Source organism: Salmo salar, chromosome ssa28 (genome assembly GCF_905237065.1).
Source record: "Salmo salar chromosome ssa28, Ssal_v3.1, whole genome shotgun sequence".
NCBI classification, from domain to species: Eukaryota; Metazoa; Chordata; class Actinopteri; order Salmoniformes; family Salmonidae; genus Salmo; species Salmo salar.
The window spans coordinates 30,455,592-30,479,910 of NC_059469.1; the positions used below are offsets into that span (position 1 = coordinate 30,455,592).

General features: G+C 39.7%; 1 protein-coding gene across 1 annotated transcript in view; it reads left to right on the forward strand.

Annotated features, from left to right (window-relative positions):
• The window catches only part of LOC106589776 (ankyrin repeat and fibronectin type-III domain-containing protein 1), a 133,128-nt gene extending 109,324 nt beyond the window's left edge, over nt 1-23,804 (forward strand). The window contains exons 16-18 of the mRNA XM_014180106.2: nt 14,124-14,346; nt 14,799-14,991; nt 20,053-23,804. Of these exons, the coding sequence (XP_014035581.2) occupies nt 14,124-14,346; nt 14,799-14,991; nt 20,053-20,767 (1,131 nt within the window). The 3' untranslated portion in view covers nt 20,768-23,804. The remainder of the gene's footprint in view (nt 1-14,123; nt 14,347-14,798; nt 14,992-20,052) is intronic.
• The last annotated feature ends 515 nt before the right edge of the window (nt 23,805-24,319 follow it).

Consider the following 24,319-nt stretch of genomic DNA (forward strand, 5'->3'; position numbering starts at 1 on the left):
CTTGACACAACAAAATGTAGCTACAAACAAAACAGAGTTAAATGGTTCCATTCTGCCATGAAGCGTCCACGTTCTCAAAAGTGGAGTTAAAAGTTTATCAACTGTCAAAGTAGAATTACTTTCCCATTGTTCCTCAACTGCATAGTATGATATACCAATTTGTAGCTCTGCCACCTTTTGGGTTGCTAGACTTTCGCGTTATACACCAACCCGTCCAACGCGACCATTTTTCAGTGTCACGGATTTACATTTACTATGTTTCGTCTAGTCTATGAGACCACTTATCTAAGGGAGGCTTGTAGTATATGTAAACTGGGTGAGAGCATACTGGAATACAGACAGTTATATGTGACTATATATTTCAGATGGAAGCTATATCTAACTTGTGTAAGGCATTTGCTTCATAAAGTCACTTTACTGTTGCTTTCAAGTCTGCCACTTTATGAGAGTCTCTATTAAATCATTGTGCTGTGAAATATATATCTTTTTTTTACTATTTCTAATACAAGTGCATGAGTCATATTTGTCACATTCATCAAAAGAAAATTGTTACAAAGTGTATTTTTCATATCATTTATGTCCTATCCATTTTTCAGTAAATATATTTATCTCGCGCCAAAACAACTGTGCTAATAATCCAATTGGAGTCATTCTATTGATGTAGTAAAGTACAACTGCTAAGTGTACGAGCTTTTAAATAGCTTGTTTGTCTAATGGAAATCCATAACTACCCAACCTTCTCTCTCGTGTCAGAAAGTTGAAAGCATGAAAGTAAACCCTTCTGGTGTTTTCTCTGTGAAGAACCAATCCAGCTTTTGGTAATAGTGACCAACCACAAAACCACAAGTGTGTTTCTGTGATCTGAGAGTGAGTGTGTGTGTGTGTGCGGGCGGGCGGGCAGCCGGGTGCGTTTGTGTTATTAAAGTGGAGCGAGAGAGAGCGACGGGGAAAATACCAATCATGACTGACTGAGAGGGAGAGTGTGTGTGTGTGTGTGTGTGTGTGTGTGTGTGTGTGTGTGTGTGTGTGTGTGTGTGTGTGTGTGTGTGTGTGTGTGTGTGTGTGTGTGTGTGTGTGTGTGTGTGTGTGTGTGTGTGTGTGTGTGTGTGTGTGTGTGTGCGCGGGGGCGGGCGGGGACATACAGAGACACATCCAGACATCCCCGCCCACACACCCTCCCTCTCAAATGTCTGTCTCTCAGTCTTTGTGTGTGTGTGTGTGTGTGTGTGTGTGTGTGTGTGTGTGTGTGTGTGTGTGTGTGTGTGTGTGTGTGTGTGTGTGTGTGTGTGTGGCTGAACTGGGTTAGTGCAGAGAAGGTGACGTTACTCTATCTCATTGTACAGTTTGTTTAGACCACTTGATGATAGGATATAATGTTGTGTTGAAGACCGGGTCAGTACTCTAAACATGTTGTTAGTATTGTGTTGAAGACTGGGTCAGTACTCTAAACATGTTGTTAGTATTGTGTTGAAGACTGGGTCAGTACTCTAAACATGTTGTTAGTATTGTGTTGAAGACTGGGTCAGTACTCTAAACAAGTTGTTAGGTATTGTGTTGAAGACCGGGTCAGTACTCTAAACATGTTAGTATTGTGTTGAAGACTGGGTCAGTACTCTAAACATGTTGTTAGTATTGTGTTGAAGACTGGGTCAGTACTCTAAACATGTTGTTAGTATTGTGTTGATGTGCATTATTCAATCACTGGATTTGCCATCACCCCCAACTTAACTGACTAAATCTGTCCTGGTCAAAAGTAGTGCACTTTATAGGAAATAGATTGTCATTTGGGACGTATTCGTCATCTTCACGTTATAGTCAATATTGTGCACTATCTCCTCTAATTTCCTCAATTTGCACAAATCATTGGCAATCAACCATTTAATTAAGTGGAACGAAGGAAAATACCTTGACAGGAGGAAAATGGAAGTTCAGTAAAAATCATTTGAATGATTAAACCCCATGACATTTACCTTGTGATGTGAAAATGATTAAAGCAATTTCACATTAAAAGTAATTGGGAAATGACAGATGCATCCAGAAATATCCTGTTATTATTCCCAGTTCTCCAGTCTCTCTCTCTCTCTCTCTCTCTCTCTCTCTCTCTCTCTCTCTCTCTCTCTCAATTCAATTCAATTCAATTCAATTTAAGGGCTTTCACAAAAGTGAAATTAACAATAAAAATGAACAGTAAACATTACACTCACAAAAGTCCCAAAAGAATAAAGACATTACAAATGTCATATTATGTGCAAATAGTTAAATTACGAAAGGGAAAATAAATAATCATAAATATGGGTTTTATTTACAATGGTGTTTGTTCTTCACTGGTTGCGCTTTTCTTGTGGTAACAGGTCACAAATCTTGCTGCTGTGATGGCACACTTTGTTATAACACCCAGTAGATATGTGAGTTTATCAAAATTGGGTTTGTTTTCGAATTCTTTGTGGGTCTGTGTAATCTGAGGGAAAAATGTGTCTAATATGGTCATACATTTGGCAGGAGGTTAGGAAGTGCAGCTCAGTTTCCACCTCATTTTGTGGGCCGTGTGCACATAGCCTGTCTTCTCTTGAGAGCCAGGTCTGCCTATTTCGACCTTTCTCAATAGCAAGGCTATGCTCACTGAGTCTGTACATAGTCAAAACTTTCCTTAATTATGGGTTAGTCATAGTGATCAGGTAGTCTGCCACTGTGTACTCTCTGTTTAGGGCCAAATAGCATTCTAGTTTGCTCTGTTTTTTGTTAATTCTTTCCAATGTGTCAAGTATTTTCTCATGATTTAGTTGGGTCAGATTGTATTGCTGTCCTGGGGCTCTATGGTGTCTGTTTGTGTTTGTGAACAGAGCCCCAGGACCAGCTTGCTTAGGGGACTCTTCTCCAGGTTCATCTCTCTGTAGGTGATGGCTTTGTTATGGAAGGTTTGGGAATTGCTTCCTTTTAGGTGGTTGTAGAATTGAAGGGCTCTGTTCTGGATTTTGATAATTAGTGGGTATCGGCCTAATTCTGCTCTGCATGTATTATTTGGTGTTTTATGTTGTAAACGGAGGATATTTTTCAGAATTCTGCATGCAGAGTCTCAATTTGGTGTTTCTCCCATTTTGTGTTTTCTTGGTTGGTGAGTGGACCCCAGACCTCACAACCATAAAGGGCAATGGGTTCTATAACTGTTTCAAGTATTTTTAGCCAGATCCTAATTGGTATGTCAACTTTTATGTTCCTTTTGATGCCATAGAAGGCCCTTCTTGCCTTGTCTCTCAGCTCGTTCACAGCTTTGTGGAAGTTACCTGTGGCGCTGATGTTTAGGCCAAGGTATGTAGGTTTTTGTGTGCTCTACGGCAATGGTGTCTAGATGGAATTTGTATTTGTGGTCCTGGCAACTGGACCTTTTTTGGAACACAATTATTTTTGTCTTACTGAGATTTACTGTCAGGGCCCAGGTCTGACAGAATCTGTGCAGAAGATCTAGGTGCTGCTGTAGGCCCTCCTTGGTTGGGGACAGAAGAACCAGATCATCAGCAAACAGTAGACATTTGACTTCAGATTCTAGTAGGGTGAGGCCGGGTGCTGCAGACTGTTCTAGTGCCCTCGCCAATTCGTTGATATATATGTTGAAGAGGGTGGGGCTTAAGCTACATCCCTGTCTCACCCCACGACCCTGTGGAAAGAAATGTGAGTGTTTTTTTGCGAATTTTAACTGTACACTTGTTGTTTGTCTACATGGATTTTATAATATTGTATGTTTTTCCCCCAACACCACATTCCATAAATTTGTGTAGCAGACCCTCATGCCATATTGAGTCAAAAGATTTTTTGAACTCAACAAAGTATGAGAAGACTTTTCCTTTGTTTTGGTTTGTTTGTCAATTAGGGTGTTCAGGGACATTTGCTCAGTACATTCTATTCACTGAAGAAATGTAAGAGTCTGCTGTTAATAATAATGCATAGGATTTTCCCGAGGTTGCTGTTGACGCATATCCCACAGTAGTTATTGAGGTCAAATTTGTCTCCACTGGTGGATTGCGGTGATAAGTCCTTGGTTCCAAATATTGGAGAAGATGCCAGAGCTAAGGATGATGTTAAAGAGTTTAAGTATAGCCAATTTGGCGTATGTATATTTTTTCATTTCATTGAGGATACCATCAACACCACAGGCCTTTTTGGGTTGGAGGGTGTTTATGTTGTCCTGCAGTTCATTCAATGTAATTGGATAATCCAGTGGGTTATGGTAGTCTTTAATAGTTGCTTCTAAGATTTGTATTTGATCATGTATATGTTTTTGCTGTTTGTTCTTTGTTATAGGGCCAAAAAGATTGGAGAAGTGGTTTAGCCATACATCTCTGTTTTGGATAGATAATTCTTTGTTTGTTTAGTGTTTTCCAGAAGTGGTTAGAGTCTATAGATTATTCAATTACATTCAGCTGATTTCTGACGTGCTGTTCCTTCTTTTTCCATAATGTATTTCTGTATCGTTTTAGTGATTCACCATAGTGAAGGCGTAGGCTCAGGTTTTCTGGGTCTCTATGTTGGTAGGATAGGTTTCTCAATTTCTTTCTTAGGTTTTTGCATTCTTCATCAAACCATTTGTCATTGTTGTTCATTTTCTTCTGTTTTCTGTTTGACATTTTTATATTTGATAGGGAAGCTGAGAGGTCAAATATACTGTTTAGGTTTTCTATTGCCAATTTTAGACCTTCACTATTACAGTGTAACGCTTTGTCCAGGAAGTTGTCTAAAAGGGATTGAATTTGTATTTACCTAATGGGTTTTTGGTAGGTTTCCACTCTACTTTCCTTCCATCTTTAGCATTTCTTAATATTATCCAGTTCCTTTGGCTTTGATGCCTCATGATTGAGTATTGCTCTGTTCAAGTATACTGTGATTTTGCTGGGATCTGATAGGAGAGTCAGTGGGCTGACTGTGAACTCTCTGAGGGACTCTGGGTTGAAGTCAGTGATAAAGTGGTCTACAGTACTACTGCCAAGAGATGAGCTATAGGTGTACCTACCATAGGAGTCCCCTCGAAGCCTAGCATTGACTATGTACATACCCAGCCGTGCGATATAGCTGCAGGAGTTGTGACCCGTTTTTGTTGGTTATGTTGTCGTAGTTGTGTCTAGGAGGGCATATGGGGGGGGGGGAATTCTGTCACCTCCAGGTAGGTGTTTGTCCCCCTGTTGTAATGCGTCTGTATGAAGCTGGTGAGATGAGTCAGGCGCAGGACAGCAGATATGAGTCATGACAGATATGAGTCATGAAAGCAATTTTATTAAAAAAAATATAACAATACATGTCGTATAAATACAAGGCCACCAATACGGACCGCAATACAATAAACAATTACTCACAAACAAACATGGGGGAACAGAGGGTTAAATAATGAACAAGTAATTGGGGAATTGAAACCAGGTGTGTAAGACAAAGACAAAACAAATGGAAAATGAAAAGTGGATCGGCGATGCCTAGAAGGCCGGTGACGTCGACCGCCGAACGCCACCCGAACAAGGAGAGGGACCGACTTCGGTGGAAGTCGTGACACCTGTGTGCTGAGGGTGTCAGGTTCTTGTCCAGTTCTGGCATTTCGGTTGCCACAGAGTAGTACATGTCCCTGGGCCTGGAAATGATTGATTTCCCCCTCCAGGATGGAGAAGCTGTCTTCATTAAAGTATGGGATTCTAGTGGGGGGATATATTGGTAGCACACAGGAGGACATTTTTCTCTGTTAAGATCATTTCCTTTTGAATTTCCAGCCAAATGTAAAATGTTCCTGTTTTGATTAGTTTAATAGAGTGGGTTAGGTCTGCTCGATACCAAATTAGCATATCCCCTGAGTCCCTTCCCTGTTTCACACCTGGTACTGTAGTTTGGTGGAAGGGACTACCAGCTCTCTGTAACCTAGAGGACAACCAGTGAGTCCATCTCCTCTATATCATGTTTCTTGTAGGATGACAATGTCTGTATTTCTGATTTCTTTGGTGAAGTCCAGGTTCCTGCTCTTTGGGCCAAAGGCAGATGACCTGAGGACTTGGATATTCCAGGATGAGATAGTGAAGGCTTTGTGTTCCATAAAGTGACCATTGTTGTTAGTTGTGTGGTTTGTCCTCAGACCAGTAAGTGTGCGCAGAACCTGCTGAGCATCTGGTACATGCCATTGGCTTGGGCTAGTGTAAGAGTGGGGGTTGGGCCTGTTTGCCTGCACACAGCCTGGCCATACAGTGGGGCAAAAAAGTATTTAGTCAGCCACCAATTGTGCAAGTTCTCCCACTTAAAAAGATGAGAGAGGCCTGTAATTTCCATCATAGGTACACGTCAACTATGACAGACAAAATGAGAAAAAAAATCCAGAAAATCACATTGTAGGATTTTTTATGAATTTATTTGCAAATTATGGTGGAAAATAAGTATTTGGTCACCTACAAACAAGCAAGATTTCTGGCTCTCACAGACCTGTAACTTCTTCTTTAAGAGGCTCCTCTGTCCTCCACTCGTTACCTGTATTAATGGCACCTGTTTGAACTTGTTATCAGTATAAAAGACACCTGTCCACAACCTCAAACAGTCACACTCCAAACTCCACTATGGCCAAGACCAAAGAGCTGACAAAGGACACCAGAAACAAAATTGTAGACCTGCACGAGGCTGGGAAGACTGAATCTGCAATAGGTAAGCAGCTTGGTTTGAAGAAATCAACTGTGGGAGCAATTATTAGGAAATGGAAGACAGACAAGACCACTGATAATCTCCCTCGATCTGGTGCTCCCCGCAAGATCTCACCCCGTGGGGTCAAAATGATCACAAGAACGGTGAGCAAAAATCCCAGAACCACACGGGGGGACCTAGTGAATGACCTGCAGAGAGCTGGGACCAAAGTAACAAAGCCTACCATCAGCAAGGGCATTGAAGATGAAACGTGGCTGGGTCTTTCAGCATGACAATGATCCCAAACACACCGCCCGGGCATCGAAGGAGTGGCTTCGTAAGAAGCATTTTCAAGGTCCTGGAGTGGCCTAGCCAGTCTCCAAAACATCAGCCCCTAAACATCACTGCTCTAGAGGAGATCTGCATGGAGGAATGGGCCAAAATACCAGCAACAGTGTGTGAAAACCTTGTGAAGACTTACAGAAAACATTTGACCTGTGTCATTGCCAACAAAGGGTATTTAACAAAGTATTGAGATAAACTTTTGTTATTGACCAAATACTTATTTTCCACCATAATTTGCAAATAAATTCATAAAAAATCCTACAATGTGATTTTCTGGATTTTCTAACCCTAACCCTAATTTTGTCTGTCATAGTTGAAGTGTACCTATGATGAAAATTACAGGCCTCTCTCATCTTTTTAAGTGGGAGAACTTGCATAATTGGTGGCTGACTAAATACTTTTTTGCCCCACTGTATGTGTGACTTCCATGTTGAAACCTTCTTTACAGGAGTGGAGGGCATGGGCAGGAGGAGCATAGGTCTGATCTCTCTCTCTCTCTCTCTCATCCACGGCATTCTTTCCATCTGTGTCATCCGCTAGTCTCTTTTATGTGTGTGTGTGTCAGCTCTTCATACTCTCTGACAGACGCCTAATTGCTGCTTCATTCTCCTCTACACATACACAATAGTCACACATAGCTATATATGCACACATATGCGAGTGCGCTCACACACACACAATTTGTGCAGTGTTAACCCTGCCTCCCAGGGGAGGTTTGGAGTGATGTAAAGTATGAGAGAAGGGATTTGGTGTGCAGTGGGTCATTACTATGGGCACAGTGTGCTTTCTATACTATAGGTTTGTCCCCCAAATGGCACCCTATTCCCTACATAGTGCACTACTCCTATGGGCCCTGGGAAAAGTAGTGCACTATATAGTGTCGTGTCTTTGGGCACCATTAAACTGAAGACATGTTTATCAAAATAACTCCCTGTAATTATTATCACGCGATTAAACTGATTAATCGTTTAACTGTAATTAACTAGGAGATCGGGGCACCAAGGAAAATATTTAATAGTACAAAGTTATAATTTTCCTAATATAACTTTCCTATATTATAACATTATATATTATATTATATTATATTATAGTATAGTATAAGCCGATTATCTTCTGGTTTAAATGGTGTATTTTACCTCGCATCCAGTCTCATTTCAAACGTCGTAAATTGTTGTATCTGCACGAACCCAGCCTTTACTAAGTCATTCATATATCAACTGTCTTAAAATCATTTATTTACTAAACAAAGTAATTCACAGAAAGTATACAAACAGTAATTATCGTCACAAAGAATTGGTAGAGTAATGTGCCCTAGTGGGCTAAACCGGCATGGCTGGTGTCTTGTTAAAACAAAGGGTCATAAAGGGCAGCTGAGAAGACCCTACAGAGTTGATAAATATTAACAATTGATATGCTAATCCTTTGCATACGAACGCTCACTCATTCGGGAACAATTGCAATCAATATATATTTACGCTCAGTGTGTCGTTGGAATCCTTGTTGGAGAGTTTTTGTCCTGTTGGAGAGTTTTTGTCTGCGTTCTCTCTCTCTCAGTTAGAATGGATCTTTCAAAGTGACATTCATTAATGTCGTTATAGAATGGATGTTTCGTCGGTCTTCGCGTTCAATGATAGAATTTCTAGCTGCAGACTATTAATTAATATCAAAGACTTGTTATTATTCTGTCGGTATCGATAGTCTAAAAGTTTAACCACATGGTATGGTTAAAGTTAAGTAGAGGGATGCAGGGTCAAACCTATTGGCCAACTCGTAATGGAGTGGAGGTCTGAAGAAAGTAACCCTGGGTGGGGGTTTTATTCGGAATGACAGAAAAAGGCTGTCTCATGACGCCAGGTCTTGTCTGTGTCCCTGGGGGCGTGCCGATGACTGAGTTAACCTCTTACATCTAGACGTTCCGCTAGCGGAACACCTGCTCCAATATCCAATGATGGGCGTGGCGCGAAATACAAACTCCTCTAAAATCCGAAAACTTCCATTTTTCAAACATATGACTATTTTACAGCATTTTAAAGACAAGACTCTCGTTAATCTAACCACACTGTTTGATTTCAAAAAGGCTTTACAGCGAAAGCAAAACATTAGATTATGTCAGCAGAGTACCCAGCCAGAAATAATCAGACACCCATTTTTCAAGCTAGCATATAATGTCACAAAAAACAAAACCACAGCTAAATGCAGCACTAACCTTTGATGATCTTCATCAGATGACAACCCTAGGACATTATGTTATACAATGCATGCATGTTTTGTTCAATCAAGTTCATATTTATATCAAAAACCAGCTTTCTTACATTAGCATATGACGTTCAGAAATAGCAAACATCCGGTGAATTTACTAAATTACTCACGATAAACGTTCACAAAAAACATAACAATTATTTTAAGAATTATAGATACAGAACTCCTCTATGCACTTGATATGTCCGATTTTAAAATAGCTTTTCGGTGAAAGCACATTTTGCAATATTCTCAGTAGATAGCCCAGCCATCACGGCTAGCCATTTAGACACCGACCAAGTTTAGCCCTGACCAAACTCCGATTTACTATTACAAAAGTTTGATTACCTTTGTTGTCTTCGTCAGAATGCACTCCCAGGACTGCTACTTCAATAACAAATGTTGGTTTGGTCCAAAATAATCCATCGTTATATCCAAATAGCGGCGTTTTGTTCGTGCGTTCAAGACACTATCCGAAGTGTAAATAAGGGACACGAGCATGGCGCAATTCGTGACAAAAAAATTCTAAATATTCCATTACCGTACTTCGAAGCATGTCAACCGCTGTTTAAAATCAATTTTTATGCCATTTTTCTCGTAAAAAAGCGATAATATTCCGACCGGGAATCTGCGTTTAGGTAAACAGACAAAAGAAAACAAAGCATTCTGTCGACGTGGGCACGAGCATGAGTCTCACAGTACTGTAACCAGCCACTACCCAAACGCGCTACTTTTTTTCAACCAGAGCCTGCAAAGCCACGATTCAGCTTTTTGCCGCCTTCTGAGAGCCCATGGGAGCCGTAGGAAGTGTCACGTCATGCCAGAGATCCTCTGTAATGGATAGAGATAATCAAGAAGGGCAAGAAATTGTCAGACAGGCCACTTCCTGCATGGAATCTTCTCAGGTTTTGGCCTGCCAAATGAGTTCTGTTATACTCACAGACACCATTCAAACAGTTTTAGAAACTTTGGAGTGTTTTCTATCCAAAGCTAATAATTATATGCATATTCTAGTTTCTGGGCAGGAGTAATAATCAGATTAAATCGGGTACGTTTTTTATCCGGCTGTGAAAATACTGCCCCCTAGCCATAACAGGTTAAGCTTTGAACAGAAATACAATTCTATCACATTAACATCATTACATAGCCTCCCAACATATTCCAAATAGCTTTAATCTTATTAAATTATTGTATACAACCATTTAGATGCAAGTCCCATAGCTGAGGCTATTATATAAACCTTAGTATGGTAATATGGTACTATTGTCTCCAATGAGTATGACAAAATTGTACCAAGCGGACCAGTTCATAGCTGGATTCTTCACCGATCTTTTATACCTTCTCCAGAACATAAATGTCGTTCGGTTCCCCAATTCTGTGAGTTGGAAGAATTTCCTTTGTCTCTCTATGAAACCCACTCTGTCTCAAGACTGTGGCCTGTTAGGCAGGACATTTCCTTTGGAATTTACGACCGCCTTCACAGGGCCTGGGTAGGGAGAGGTAGGTAGGGGGATGGTGCAAGGGGGAGGGGGTCAACTGTGCTCCCTGTACTCAAAGAGGGCAACGTCATGACAATAGGGAATAGGGTGCCATTTGGGGGACAAAGCACACTGTATAGAAAGCACACTGTGCCCATAATAATGACCCGCTGCACACCAAAGGTTCTCAAGGCTGCTGTGATGTGATCAGGTGTAATCAGGACGATCTCTGCTGTGATGTGATCAGGTGTAATCAGGACTATCTCTGCTGTGATGTGATCAGGTGTAATCAGGACTATCTCTGCTGTGATGTGATCTCTGCTGTGATGTGATCAGGTGTAATCAGGACTATCTCTGCTGTGATGTGATCAGGTGTAATCAGGACTATCTCTGCTGTGATGTGATCAGGTGTAATCAGGACTATCTCTGCTGTGATGTGATCAGGTGTAATCAGGACTATCTCTGCTGTGATGTGATCAGGTGTAATCAGGACTATCTCTGCTGTGATGTAATCAGGACTATCTCTGCTATTATAATCAACTATAACTAACTATAATAACTATTATAATCAACTATAACTAACTATAATAACTATGATAATCAACTATAACTAACTATAATAACTATGATAATCAACTATAACTAACTATAATAACTATGATAATCAACTATAATAACTGTAACTAACTATAATAACTAACTATAATAACTATTATAATCAACTATAACTAACTATGATAATCAACTATAACTATAATAACTATGATAACTAACTATAATAACTATTATGATCAACTATAATTAACTATAATAACTATTATAATCAACTATAACTAACTATAATAACGATGATAATCAACTATAACTAACTATAATAACTATTATAATCAACTATATCTAACTATAATAACTATGATAATCAACTATAACTAACTATAATAACTATGATAACTATGATAATCAACTATAACTAACTATAATAACTATGATAACTATGATAATCAACTATAACTAACTATAATAACTATGATAATCAACTATAACTAACTATAATAACTATAATAATCAACTATAACTAACTATAATAACTATGATAATCAACTATAACTAACTATAATAACTATGATAACTAACTATAACTAACTATAATAACTATGATAATCAACTATAACTAACTATAATAACTATGATAACTATGATAATCAACTATAACTAACTATAATAACTATTATAACTATAATATAATCAACTATAATCTAACTATAATAACTATGATAATCAACTATAACTAACTATGATAACTATAATAATCAACTATAACTAACTATAATAACTATGATAATCAACTATAACTAACTATAATAACTATGATAATCAACTATAACTAACTATAATAACTATGATAACTAACTATAATAACTATGATAATCAACTATAACTAACTATAATAACTATTATAACAAACTATAACTAACTATAATAACTATAATAACTAACTATAATAACTATAATAATCAACTATAACTAACTATATTAACTATAATAATCAACTATAACTAACTATAATAACTATAATAATCAACTATAACTAACTATAATAACTATGATAACTAACTATAATAACTATTATAATCAACTATAACTAACTATAATAACTATTATAATAAACTATAACTAACTATAATAACTATTATAATCAACTATAATTAACTATAATAACTATGATAACTATGATAATCAACTATAACTAACTATAATAACTATAATAATCAACTATAACTAACTATAATAACTATGATAATCAACTATAACTAACTATAATAACTATAATAATCAACTATAACTAACTATAATAACTATGATAATCAACTATAATAACTATGATAACTAATTATAATAACTATAATAATCAACTATAACTAACTATAATAACTATTATAATCAACTATAACTAACTATAATAACTATGATAATCAACTATAACTAACTATAATAACTATGATAATCAACTATAACTAACTATAATAACTATGATAATCAACTATAACTATAATAACTATGATAACTAACTATAATAACTATAATAATCAACTATAACTAACTATAATAACTATGATAATCAACTATAACTAACTATAATAACTATGATAATCAACTATAACTAACTATGATAATCAACTATAACTAACTATAATAACTATGATAACTAACTATAATAACTATGATAATCAACTATAACTAACTATAATAACTATTATAATAAACTATAACTAACTATAATAACTATAATAACTAACTATAATAACTATAATAATCAACTATAACTAACTATATTAACTATAATAATCAACTATAACTAACTATAATAACTATGATAATCAACTATAACTAACTATAATAACTATGATAACTATGATAACTAACTATAATAACTATAATAACTATGATAATCAACTATAACTAACTATAATAACTATGATAACTAACTATAATAACTATGATAATCAACTATAACTAACTATAATAACTATGATAATCAACTATAACTAACTATAATAACTATAATAACTATGATAACTAACTATAATAACTATAATAACTATGATAATCAACTATAATAACTGTAACTAACTATAATAACTATGATAACTAACTATAATAACTATTATAATCAACTATAACTAACTATAATAACTATTATAATAAACTATAACTAACTATAATAACTATTATAATCAACTATAATTAACTATAATAACTATGATAACTAACTATAATAACTATGATAATCAACTATAACTAACTATAATAACTATGATAATCAACTATAACTAACTATAATAACTATGATAATCAACTATAACTAACTATAATAACTATGATAACTATGATAATCAACTATAACTAACTATAATAACTATTATAATCAACTATAACTAACTATAATAACTATGATAATCAACTATAACTAACTATAATAACTATGATAATCAACTATAACTAACTATAATAACTATGATAATCAACTATAACTAACTATAATAACTATGATAATCAACTATAACTAACTATAATAACTATAATAATCAACTATAACTAACTATAATAACTATGATAATCAACTATAACTAACTATAATAACTATGATAATCAACTATAACTAACTATAATAACTATGATAACTAACTATAATAACTATGATAATCAACTATAACTAACTATAATAACTATGATAATCAACTATAACTATAATAACTATGATAACTAACTATAATAACTATTATGATCAACTATAACTAACTATAATAACTATGATAATCAACTATAACTAACTATAATAACTATGATAATCAACTATAACTAACTATAATAACTATGATGCTTTATAACCATGTTAAGTGTATAATGATGTTTTGTTCTCTATTGCAGCAGCTGGATGAGATGTGGCAGGAGCTGCGTTGGATCACTGAAGCCCTGCAGTATGCCCGCTACAAGCATCCCAGTGGCGGTGTGCCCATCACCAGCCTGGTCAATGCCAGCAAGCCTGAGTCAGACCAAGGGGCACAGAAGAGTGACTCAGCATCCTCTACCATGGACTACCTACCCACACCGTCACCCTCACCTGAGCTACGACCCAGGAAGGCTGCTAGTGGTGAGGAGAATGACACACACACACACACATACACCATCTTGGCTGTCCATCGAAGATGATGATGAAGATGCTCCTCTTGTGGATGGGGGGTAGGGGTGGGTTAGCACTTCAAGACACACACACTCACATCTCTAGATACGGAGTATACAACAACAACAACAAAATCACCCTCACTCTCCACATACTGGAAGTACGTCAAGGATGTTTATCTTAAGCTAAACACATACCCCCACTCTACAATCATAGTTTGTTCTGTGTCCGTGTGCAAAACTATCTTATACATGGACTTTATGTGTCCCACTGGGCACACACTGGTTGAATCAATGTTGTTTCCATGTCATATCAATGAAATTTACGTTGAACCAACGTGGAATAGTCATTGAATTGACGTCTGTGCCCAGTGGGGTGTTTCTGACCCGTTTGTCTGTCTGTCTGTCTGTTTCCTCCCTCAGACTCCCAACTGGGGTCAGATGAGGACGGTTGTTCAGAGGTGTTCCTGCCAACAGACAGCGACTATGACTCCAGCGAGGCCTTGTCCCCCCGTGAGCTGGACCTGCTCTACTCTTCCCAACAGGACCTATCCCAGCAGGCTGTGCACGCCCTGGGAGGCAGTGCTCCCGACGTACTGCAGATACACGAACTAAGGTACAATAACGACATCTAACCCTGACCCTGACGTACTGCAGATACACAAGCTTAATAAGTACCACCTTTAACCCCTGACCCTGCAGATACACAAGCTCAGGTATGAGAACAACCTTGTAAGAATATTTTAAGATAATACACAACACAGAGGACTAGAGGTAAATAGGGAATTAACGATCAATGGGAATGGTTGTTTTTCAGTTCAACATCTGGTTAGAATCTGTGTAAGGGTTCCAGTCCTGGACTCATAGCTACGTGCAGCATGATCTCATTGGTCTGAATCATCTATACATTGAGCCTGAAACAGGACACTTGTTAATTGACCATTGGCAGAATTTTACACAAGGAATTGTAATTGGTCAACCACAGGCTAGGGTTGAAGGTTATAAATTACATCCTGTCACTTTGTTCTGGGGAGAATCATTGAGGACCAGGAAGAAGGAACATCGACCATCTACTTCCCAGCATAACATCTATGATTTGTTATTTTTGAATAAACCTATTTTTCTCCCCCTGATTTGCTTTGGGGTCTGTGTTATTCAAGAATAACATCAACTGCTAACAACCTCTAACCCCTGACCCTGACATACTGCAGATACACGAGCTCAGGAAGAGAATGACCTCTAACCCCTGACCCTGAAATACTGCAGATACACGAGCTCAGGTAGAGAATGGCCTCCAAACCCTGACCCCGACACACAAGCTCAGCTGAAGATAGAGCTGCTACCCTAAAGAGCTACCACTTTTGTCCTGTCCAGTCCACTTGTGACCCCATAAACCTCTTCTCACCCAGCCCTGCCTTTCCCTGCCCCCCTCTCTCCAAAGATGTGTCCCTGTCCCCCTCACTCTCTAAAGATGTGTCCCTGTCCCCCACTCTCTTTTCCTCTATAATTTAATGTTTTGTCTTTTTGACAGAGCCTTCGAATATCAAATCAAATCAAATGTATTTATATAGCCCTTCTTACATCAGCTGATATCTCAAAGTGCTGTACAGAAACCCAGCCTAAAACCCCAAACAGCAAGCAATGCAGGTGTAGAAGCACGGTGGCTAGGAAAAACTCCCTAGAAAGGCCAAAACCTAGGAAGAAACCTAGAGAGGAACCAGGCTATGAGGGGTGGCCAGTCCTCTTCTGGCTGTGCCGGGTGGAGATTATAACAGCACATGGCCAAGATATTCAAATGTTCATAAATGACCAGCATGGTCAAATAATAATAATCATAGTAGTTGTCGAAGTCAGCAACTCAAGAGTAAGTGTCAGTTGGCTTTTTCATAGCCGATCTTTGAGAGTATCTCTACCGCTCCTGCCGTCTCTAGAGAGTTGAATACAGCAGGTCTGGGACAGGTAGCACGTCCGGTGAACAGGTCAGGGTTCCAGGTCCGTGAACAGGTCAGGGTTCCATAGCCGCAGGCAGAACAGTTGAAACTGGAGCAGCAGCACGGCCAGGTGGACTGGGGACAGCAAGGAGTCAACATGCCAGGTAGTCCTGTGGCATGGTCCTAGGGCTCAGGTCCTCCGAGAGAGAGAAAGAAAGAAAGAGAGAAAGAAAGAAAGAGAGAATTAGAGAGAGCATATTTAAATTCACACAGGACACCGGATAAGACAAGAGAAATACTCCAGATGTAACAGACTGACCCTAGCCCCCCGACACATAACCTACTGCAGCATAAATACTGGAGGCTGAGACAGGAGGGGTCAGGAGACACTGTGGCCCCATCCGATGAAACCCCTGGACAGGGCCAAACAGGCAGGATATAACCCCACCCACTTTGCCAAAGCACAGCCCCCACACCACTGGAGGGATATCTCCAACCACCAACTTACCATCCTGAGACAAGGCCGAGTATAGCCCACAAAGATCTCCGCCACGGCACAACCCAAGGGGGGGGGGGCGCCGACCCAGGCAGGAAGACCACGTCAGTGACCCAACCCACTCAAGTGACGCACCCCCCCAGGGACGGCATGGAAGAACACCAGTAAGCCAGTGACTCAGCCCCTGTAATAGGGTTAGAGGCAGATAATCCCAGTGGAGAGAGGGGAACCAGCCAGGCAGAGACAGCAAGGGCGGTTCGTTGCTCCAGCCTTTCCGTTCACCTTAACACCCCTGGGCCAGACTACACTTATTCATAGAACCTACTGAAGAGATGAGTCTTAAGTAAAGACTTAAAGGTTGAGACTGAGTCTGTGTCTCTCACATGGATAGGCAGACCATTCCATAAAAATGGAGCTCTATAGGAGAAAGCCCTGCCTCCAGCTGTTTGCTTAGAAATTCTAGGGACAATTAGGAGGCCCGCGTCTTGTGACCGTAGCGTATGTGTAGGTATGTACGGCAGGACCAAATCGGAAAGATAGGTAGGAGCAAGCCCATGTAATGCTTTGTAGGTTAGCAGTAAAACCTTGAAATCAGCCCTTGTCTTAACAGGAAGCCAGTGTAGGGAGGCTAGCACTGGAGTAATATGATCAAATTTTGGGGTTCTAGTCAGGATTCTAGTAGCCGTATTTAGCACTAATTGAAGTTTATTTAGTGCTTTATCCAGGTAGCCGGAAAGTAGAGCATTGCAGTAGTCCAACCTAGAAGTAACAAAAGCATGGATTCATTTTTCTGCATCATTTTTGGACAGAAAGTTTCTGATTTTTGCAATGTTACGTAGATGGAAAAAAGCTGTCATTGAAACAGTCTTGATATGTTCTTCAAAAGAGAGATCAGGGTCCAGAGTATCGCCGAGGTCCTTCACAGTTTTATTTGGGACGACTGTACAACCATCCAGATTAATTGTCAGATTCAACAGAAGATCTCTTTGTTTCTTGTGACCTAGAACAAGCATCTCTGTTTTGTCCGAGTTTAAAAGTAGAAAGTTTGCAGCCATCCACTTCCTTATGTCTGAAACACAGGCTTCTAGCGAGGGCAATTTTGGGGCTTCACCATGTTTCATTGAAATGTACAGCTGTGTGTCATCCGCATAGCAGTGAAATTTAACATTATGTTTTCGAATGACATCCCCAAGAGGTAAAATATATAGTGAAAACAATAGTGGTCCTAAAACGGAACCTTGAGGAACACCGAAATTTACAGTTGATTTGTCAGAGGACAAACCATTCACAGAGACAAACTGATATCTTTCCGACAGATAAGATCTAAACCAGGCCAGAACTTGTCCATGTAGACCAATTTGGGTTTCCAATCTCTCCAAAAGAATGTGGTGATCGATGGTATCAAAAGCAGCACTAAGATCTAGGAGCACGAGGACAGATGCAGAGCCTCGGTCTGACGTCATTAAAAGGTCATTTACCACCTTCACAAGTGCAGTCTCAGTGCTATGATGGGGTCTAAAACCAGACTGAAGCGTTTCGTATACATTGTTTGTCTTCAGGAAGGCAGTGAGTTGCTGCGCAACAGCTTTTTCTAAAATTTTTGAGAGGAATGGAAGATTCGATATAGGCCGATAGTTTTTTATAATTTCTGGGTCAAGATTTGGCTTTTTCAAGAGAGGCTTTATTACTGCCACTTTTAGTGAGTTTGGTACACATCCGGTGGATAGAGAGCCGTTTATTATGTTCAACATAGGAGGGCCAAGCACAGCAAGCAGCTCTTTCAGTAGTTTAGTTGGAATAGGGTCCAGTATGCAGCTTGAAGGTTTAGAGGCCATGATTATTTTCATCATTGTGTCAAGAGATATAGTACTAAAACACTTTAGTGTTTTTCTTGATACTAGGTCCTGGCAGAGTTGTGCAGACTCAGGACAACAGAGCTTTGGAGGAATACGCAGATTTAAAGAGCAGTCCGTAATTTGCTTTCTAATGATCATGATCTTTTCCTCAAAGAAGTTCATGAATTCATTACTGCTGAAGTGAAAGCCATCCTCTCTTGGAGAATGCTGCTTTTTAGTTAGCTTTGCGACAGTATCAAAAAGAAATTTCAGATTGTTCTTATTTTCCTCAATTAAGTTGGAAAAATAGGATGATCGAGCAGCAGTGAGGGCTCTTCGATACTGCACGGTACTGTTTTTCCAAGCTAGTCGGAAGACTGACAGTTTGGTGTGGCGCCATTTCCGTTCCAATTTTCTGGAAGCTTGCTTCAGAGCTTGTGTATTTTCTGTATACCAGGGAGCTAGTTTCTTATGACAAATATTTTTAGTTTTTAGGGGTGCAACTGCATCTAGGGTATTGCACAACGTTAAATTGAGTTCCTCAGTTAGGTGGTTAACTGATTTTTGTCCTCTGACGTCCTTGGGCAGGCAGAGGGAGTCTGGAAGGGCATCAAGGAATCTTTGGGTTGTCTGAGAATATATAGCACGACTTTTAATGCTCCTTGGTTGGGGTCTGAGCAGATTATTTGATGCGATTGCAAACGTAATAAAATGGTGGTCCGATAGTCCAGGATTATGAGGAAAAACATTAAGATCCACAACATTTATTCCATGGGACAAAACTAGGTCCAGAGTATGACTGTGGCAGTGAGTAGGTCCAGAGACATGTTGGACAAAACCCACTGAGTCAATGATGGCTCCGAATTCCTTTTGGAATGGGTCTGTGGACTTTTCCATGTGAATATTAAAGTCACCAAAAATTTGAATATTATCTGCGATGACTACAAGGTCCGATAGGAATTCAGGGAACTCAGTGAGGAACGCTGCATATGGCCCAGGAGGCCTGTAAACAGTAGCTATAAAAAGTGATTGAGTAGGCTGCATAGATTTCATGACTAGAAGCTCAAAAGATGAAAACGTTGTTGTTGTTTTGTTTTTTTTGTAAATTGAAATTTGCTATCGTAAATGTTAGCAACACCTCCGCCTTTGCGGGATGCGCGGGGGATATGGTCACTAGTGTAACCAGGGGTTGAGGCCTCATTTAACACAGTAAATTCATCAAGCTTAAGCCATGTTTCAGTCAGGCCAATCACATCAAGATTATGATCAGTGATTAGTTCATTGACTATAACTGCCTTGGAAGTGAGGGATCTAACATTAAGTAGCCCTATTTTTGAGATGTGAGGTATCACAATCTCTTTCAATAATGGCAGAGATAGAGGATAGAACCTAATGAATCTTTTTATCCTTTCCAGGTACAGCATCTGCCAGCCCAAAGACCTCCCTCTCTCCCCTGCCTTCCCCCTCTCCCCAGGCCCACTCCTCTCCCCCGCCTTCCCCCTATCCTCAGCCCCACCCCTCTCCCCTGCCCTCATTCTCCCCGAGACCACCCTTTCTTGCACCAAAATCCTGGAGGGTCTCTCTCTCTCCAAGACAACCCAGGACCAGCACTCCTCCACCCCCCTGCGGCCCCTAGCCAACCCCCCAACCAAGCGGAAGCTGCTGTCCAGGAGCCATGGGGCCGCTGGGGCCCAGCAGGGCTACTTCAGTGGGCCCCAGCACTGGTTGAAGGGCCACAGCGACAGCCACACTGGGTCCCTGTCTGAGGGGGTCTATACCAGGCAGAGGGACCCAGACCTGCCCCTGGATCTCCCATCCCCTCAGCGGGAGACATATGTTAGTCATGCTTCCTGTGTCCTGGAGGGCAGTGGGGCGGGGCAGAGGGAGCCCAGGCCCCATGTCAGGAGGATCTTTGTGGAACCGTGTAAGGAAACATCGCCTGAGAACAGGGGCTGGGGAGAGGAGGAGAGAGGGATGGAGGGACGGGAGGAGAGAGGGGCAGGGTTGATGGTGGTTGTCACAGAGGAGGGGTCAGGAGAGGAGGCATATGAAGGAGCAACAGCCCAGGATGTGGACTCAGACGAACAAACGAACACACAGGTGTCAGAGATCCTCAGTAGCACACTCTAGGATTGGATGATAATCACTAACACGCTCTAGGATTGGATGATAATCAGTAACACGCTCTAGGATTGGATGATAATCAGTAACACGCTCTAGGATTGGATGATAATCAGTAACATGCTCTAGGGATTGGATGATGGTTTAGCATGGTGCTCCAGGGTCTGGTTGCACCAGTTGGGCATAACAAAAGTAATGCACGTTCATGAGATTTAATGCTTCAAAATGATGGTTCCTAGGCAGCACCTGTTCGTAGGCTGTTCCCATCCTCGTGGTGGTTCTAAACTTACCATCACTTCGCAAAGCCCACCACTATGCATGTTTTCTTAACCAGAACTGGTTGGATCCATAAAGAATCACTGTGGGAATAGATATCACACATTTAGCATGTTATAATGTAGCATAAATCAAGTGTATTATTTTGCTATTTGCTCGCGCTAAGGCAACTCCAAAAGCCTGCGCAGGTTGTAAAATATGAATACGAGACTCATATCCTTTTGAAAATATAGATCCCTATCATGATGACGAGAGTCCCAATTTAACCCTACGCCTGCTCCCTACTAGATGTAGAGTCTATGCCCAGTCATAGCTCATAGAAGGGCTTACGACCAGGTGGTGCAACAGGTATCATTTGTAGGTCCGGCGTAGAGTGCGTTTTACGTCGGACATAGAGTAACGATCCACTTACAACCCGGTGTAACCGGCCCCAGGATTGGACGATGCTCAGGTAAAAAGTCTAGCATTGGCCCATGTTCAGTAACACAGTCTAGCATTTGACAGTGGTTCAGTAACGACCTCCAGGATTGAACGACTGCTCAGCAACATGTTCTTGGAGTGGACGATACTCAGTAACAAGCTTTTGAACGATTGGACAATAGATAATTGATGACATTTGGATGGAGCACTATCATTTTGGAACGTTACATACAGTACGTATCCCTCCACGTTGTATCCAAACTGCCACCAATGCACCTTTCCCTGTCTGTTTCTGCCTCTGTGTGTGTTTGTGTGGGCCTCGTTCCTTCTTTCATCGCTTTCTCTCTGTCCTTCATATCCCTGTGGACAGGCATGCTGAACTGACTCTGAGCTCGTGGACGTGTGTAGCTCACAGATGGGACAACCCTTGCTCTCTCTGTACAATGTACTAGAGACTCAAGTTGCTGGCCAACTGTCTGAACTGTAGAACTCAGAACCAAGCCAAGGCTCCAACTGTTATGACCTATAACCAATGCAACATGAACTAAAGCACTGCTTTACCTTTGCACTTGAATCTGTGTTGATGGCCGCAAGAGCTTGGAGTTGCTATTTCAATTGATGGGTATTCGTGGTACATTTGTCGATTTACATATTAGATACAAGCCTTGTGTTTCTCTACACAGCAAATTGGCCAGTGTTAACTAGTGTTGCTTTTTCAGTGTAGTGTTTCTAGTGTTGATTCAGGAGTTAAATTAGCACTGTAAATATTTAAAGAACCACAGTGTTGGGGTTAATAAAGAGAGTTGAACCAAAACCATTGCCATCATTATCATATTTCCCAGCATGCTCTATTGCAGGTTGAATTTTAGAATTGTTTGTTTAAATATCAATGTTTTTTGCATGCACATTGATTAATTGATGTTATTCTACTTAGTGCTCAGTGCAGTCAAAAATGTGATTTTCCAGTATTTTATATATATTTCCACACTATGAGGTTGGAATAATACTGTGAAATTGTGAAAATAATGATAATGCCCTTTTAGTGTAAGAGCTGTTTGAAAAGACTGCCTAAAATTTCAGCCTGTTTTAGTGGGATGGGGTTTTGGCCTGCCTGGTGACATCACCAGTAAATTAGTTAATAGACCAATAAGAGAGTTCCAAACTACCTTGTCAATAATGGCTAGTTTTCAGCTTTCCCCTCTCCAGTCAGACCTGTCCCAGACAGTCCTAGCTAAAGTCTTGCTTGAGAAATTGCTCTTTGCTAAGAAGCTATTTTTGTTTTCTTTTTGACCATTTTAATTGAAAACAAATCACAGTAAGGTATTTAATTGTTACCCATAAATTATTTGATATTGAGAAAAACAGCTGCATTGGACCTTAAAATAGAAATAACATAAATTTGTCTGAAATAATCTAATCTGTTACTTGGATTTAATGCACCCTTTACTGAAATGGTCGTTCCAGTTTAGATGGGTTAGGTAGTCTCACATTTTAGTATTCCCAACCCTGGAAGTCGGGTGAAAAAATGTAAACAAAATTGGATATCCCTGTGGCTGGATTCCAATAGGAATTACACATCACTTTGTAAGCCGGCATAATGTGACTTGCAGGCCTGATATGGAGTTTCAGGCCACTGTATGAGGGGAAAACTAGGCCCTCAAAGTAAGGCCTTATGAAATATTTATTTTATTGTTTTATATAATTACATTTTAATGATAACATTATCTTAGGATCTCACCTGGTGAAGACCACAGGACTGAAAATGAATGATTGCAACAACCATGTCTCTGTCACTAACAAATACAGTCATGAGTGGTAACTCTACAATTCAATGGAAAGGCAAGGCACACTGGGAAATATGCAAATAAGGCTTTACACTACGCAAAGCGTTAATTTAACTCTGAAAAGTGTTGACCCGTACACTTGAGAATTTGCTGTGTAGGAGGCTCAGCATGGATTATAGGCACCCGCAGTGAATGTACTGTTATGGTTTAAAAGTTGGTTTTCTGTGGTAATTAATAATGTGTCATTACCATCATGCTAAGCTGGTTCTTTTGTGGTTCTGTTACAACAAAATGTCAACCGGAGTATCATTTAGAATAACAGTGACATTCTTCATACACTAAAACAGTCACTTTCCACATCTTTCTCAGACTAACAACATTATCTGAAGACCAGCATTTAATATCAAATCAAATTGGATTTTGTCACATGCTTCGTAAACAACAGATGTAGACTAACAGTGAAATGCTTACTTACGGGCCCTAACTTGGTTATATACATGGGGTACCAGTACCGAGGTAATTTGGGTAGATATGTACATATACAGTGCATTCAGAAAGTATTCAGACCACTTAATTTTTTCCACATTTTGTTAAATTACTGCCTTATTCTAAAATTGATTAAAAAAAATGATTTCCTCATCAATCTATACACAATACCTCATAATGACAAAGCAAAAACAGGTTTAGACATTTTTGCAAATTTATTACAAATAAAAACAGATATCACATTTACATAAGTAATGACAGCCTTTACTCAGTACTTTGTTGAAGCACCTTAGGCAGCGATTACAGCCTCTAGTCTTCTGGGTATGACGCTACAAGCTTGGCACACCTGTATTTGGGGGAGTTTCTCCCATTCTCCTCTGCAGATCCTCTCAAGCTCTGTCAGGTTGGAGGGGGAGCGTTGCTGCCCAGCTATTTTCAGGTCTCTCCAGAGATGTTCGATCGGGTTCAAGTCCGGGCTCTGGCTGGGCCCCTCAAGGAAATTCAGAGACTTGTCCCTAAGCCACTCCTGCATTGTCTTGGCTGTGTGTTTAGGGTCGTTGATCCTGACTAGCCTCCCAGTCCCTGCTGCTGAAAA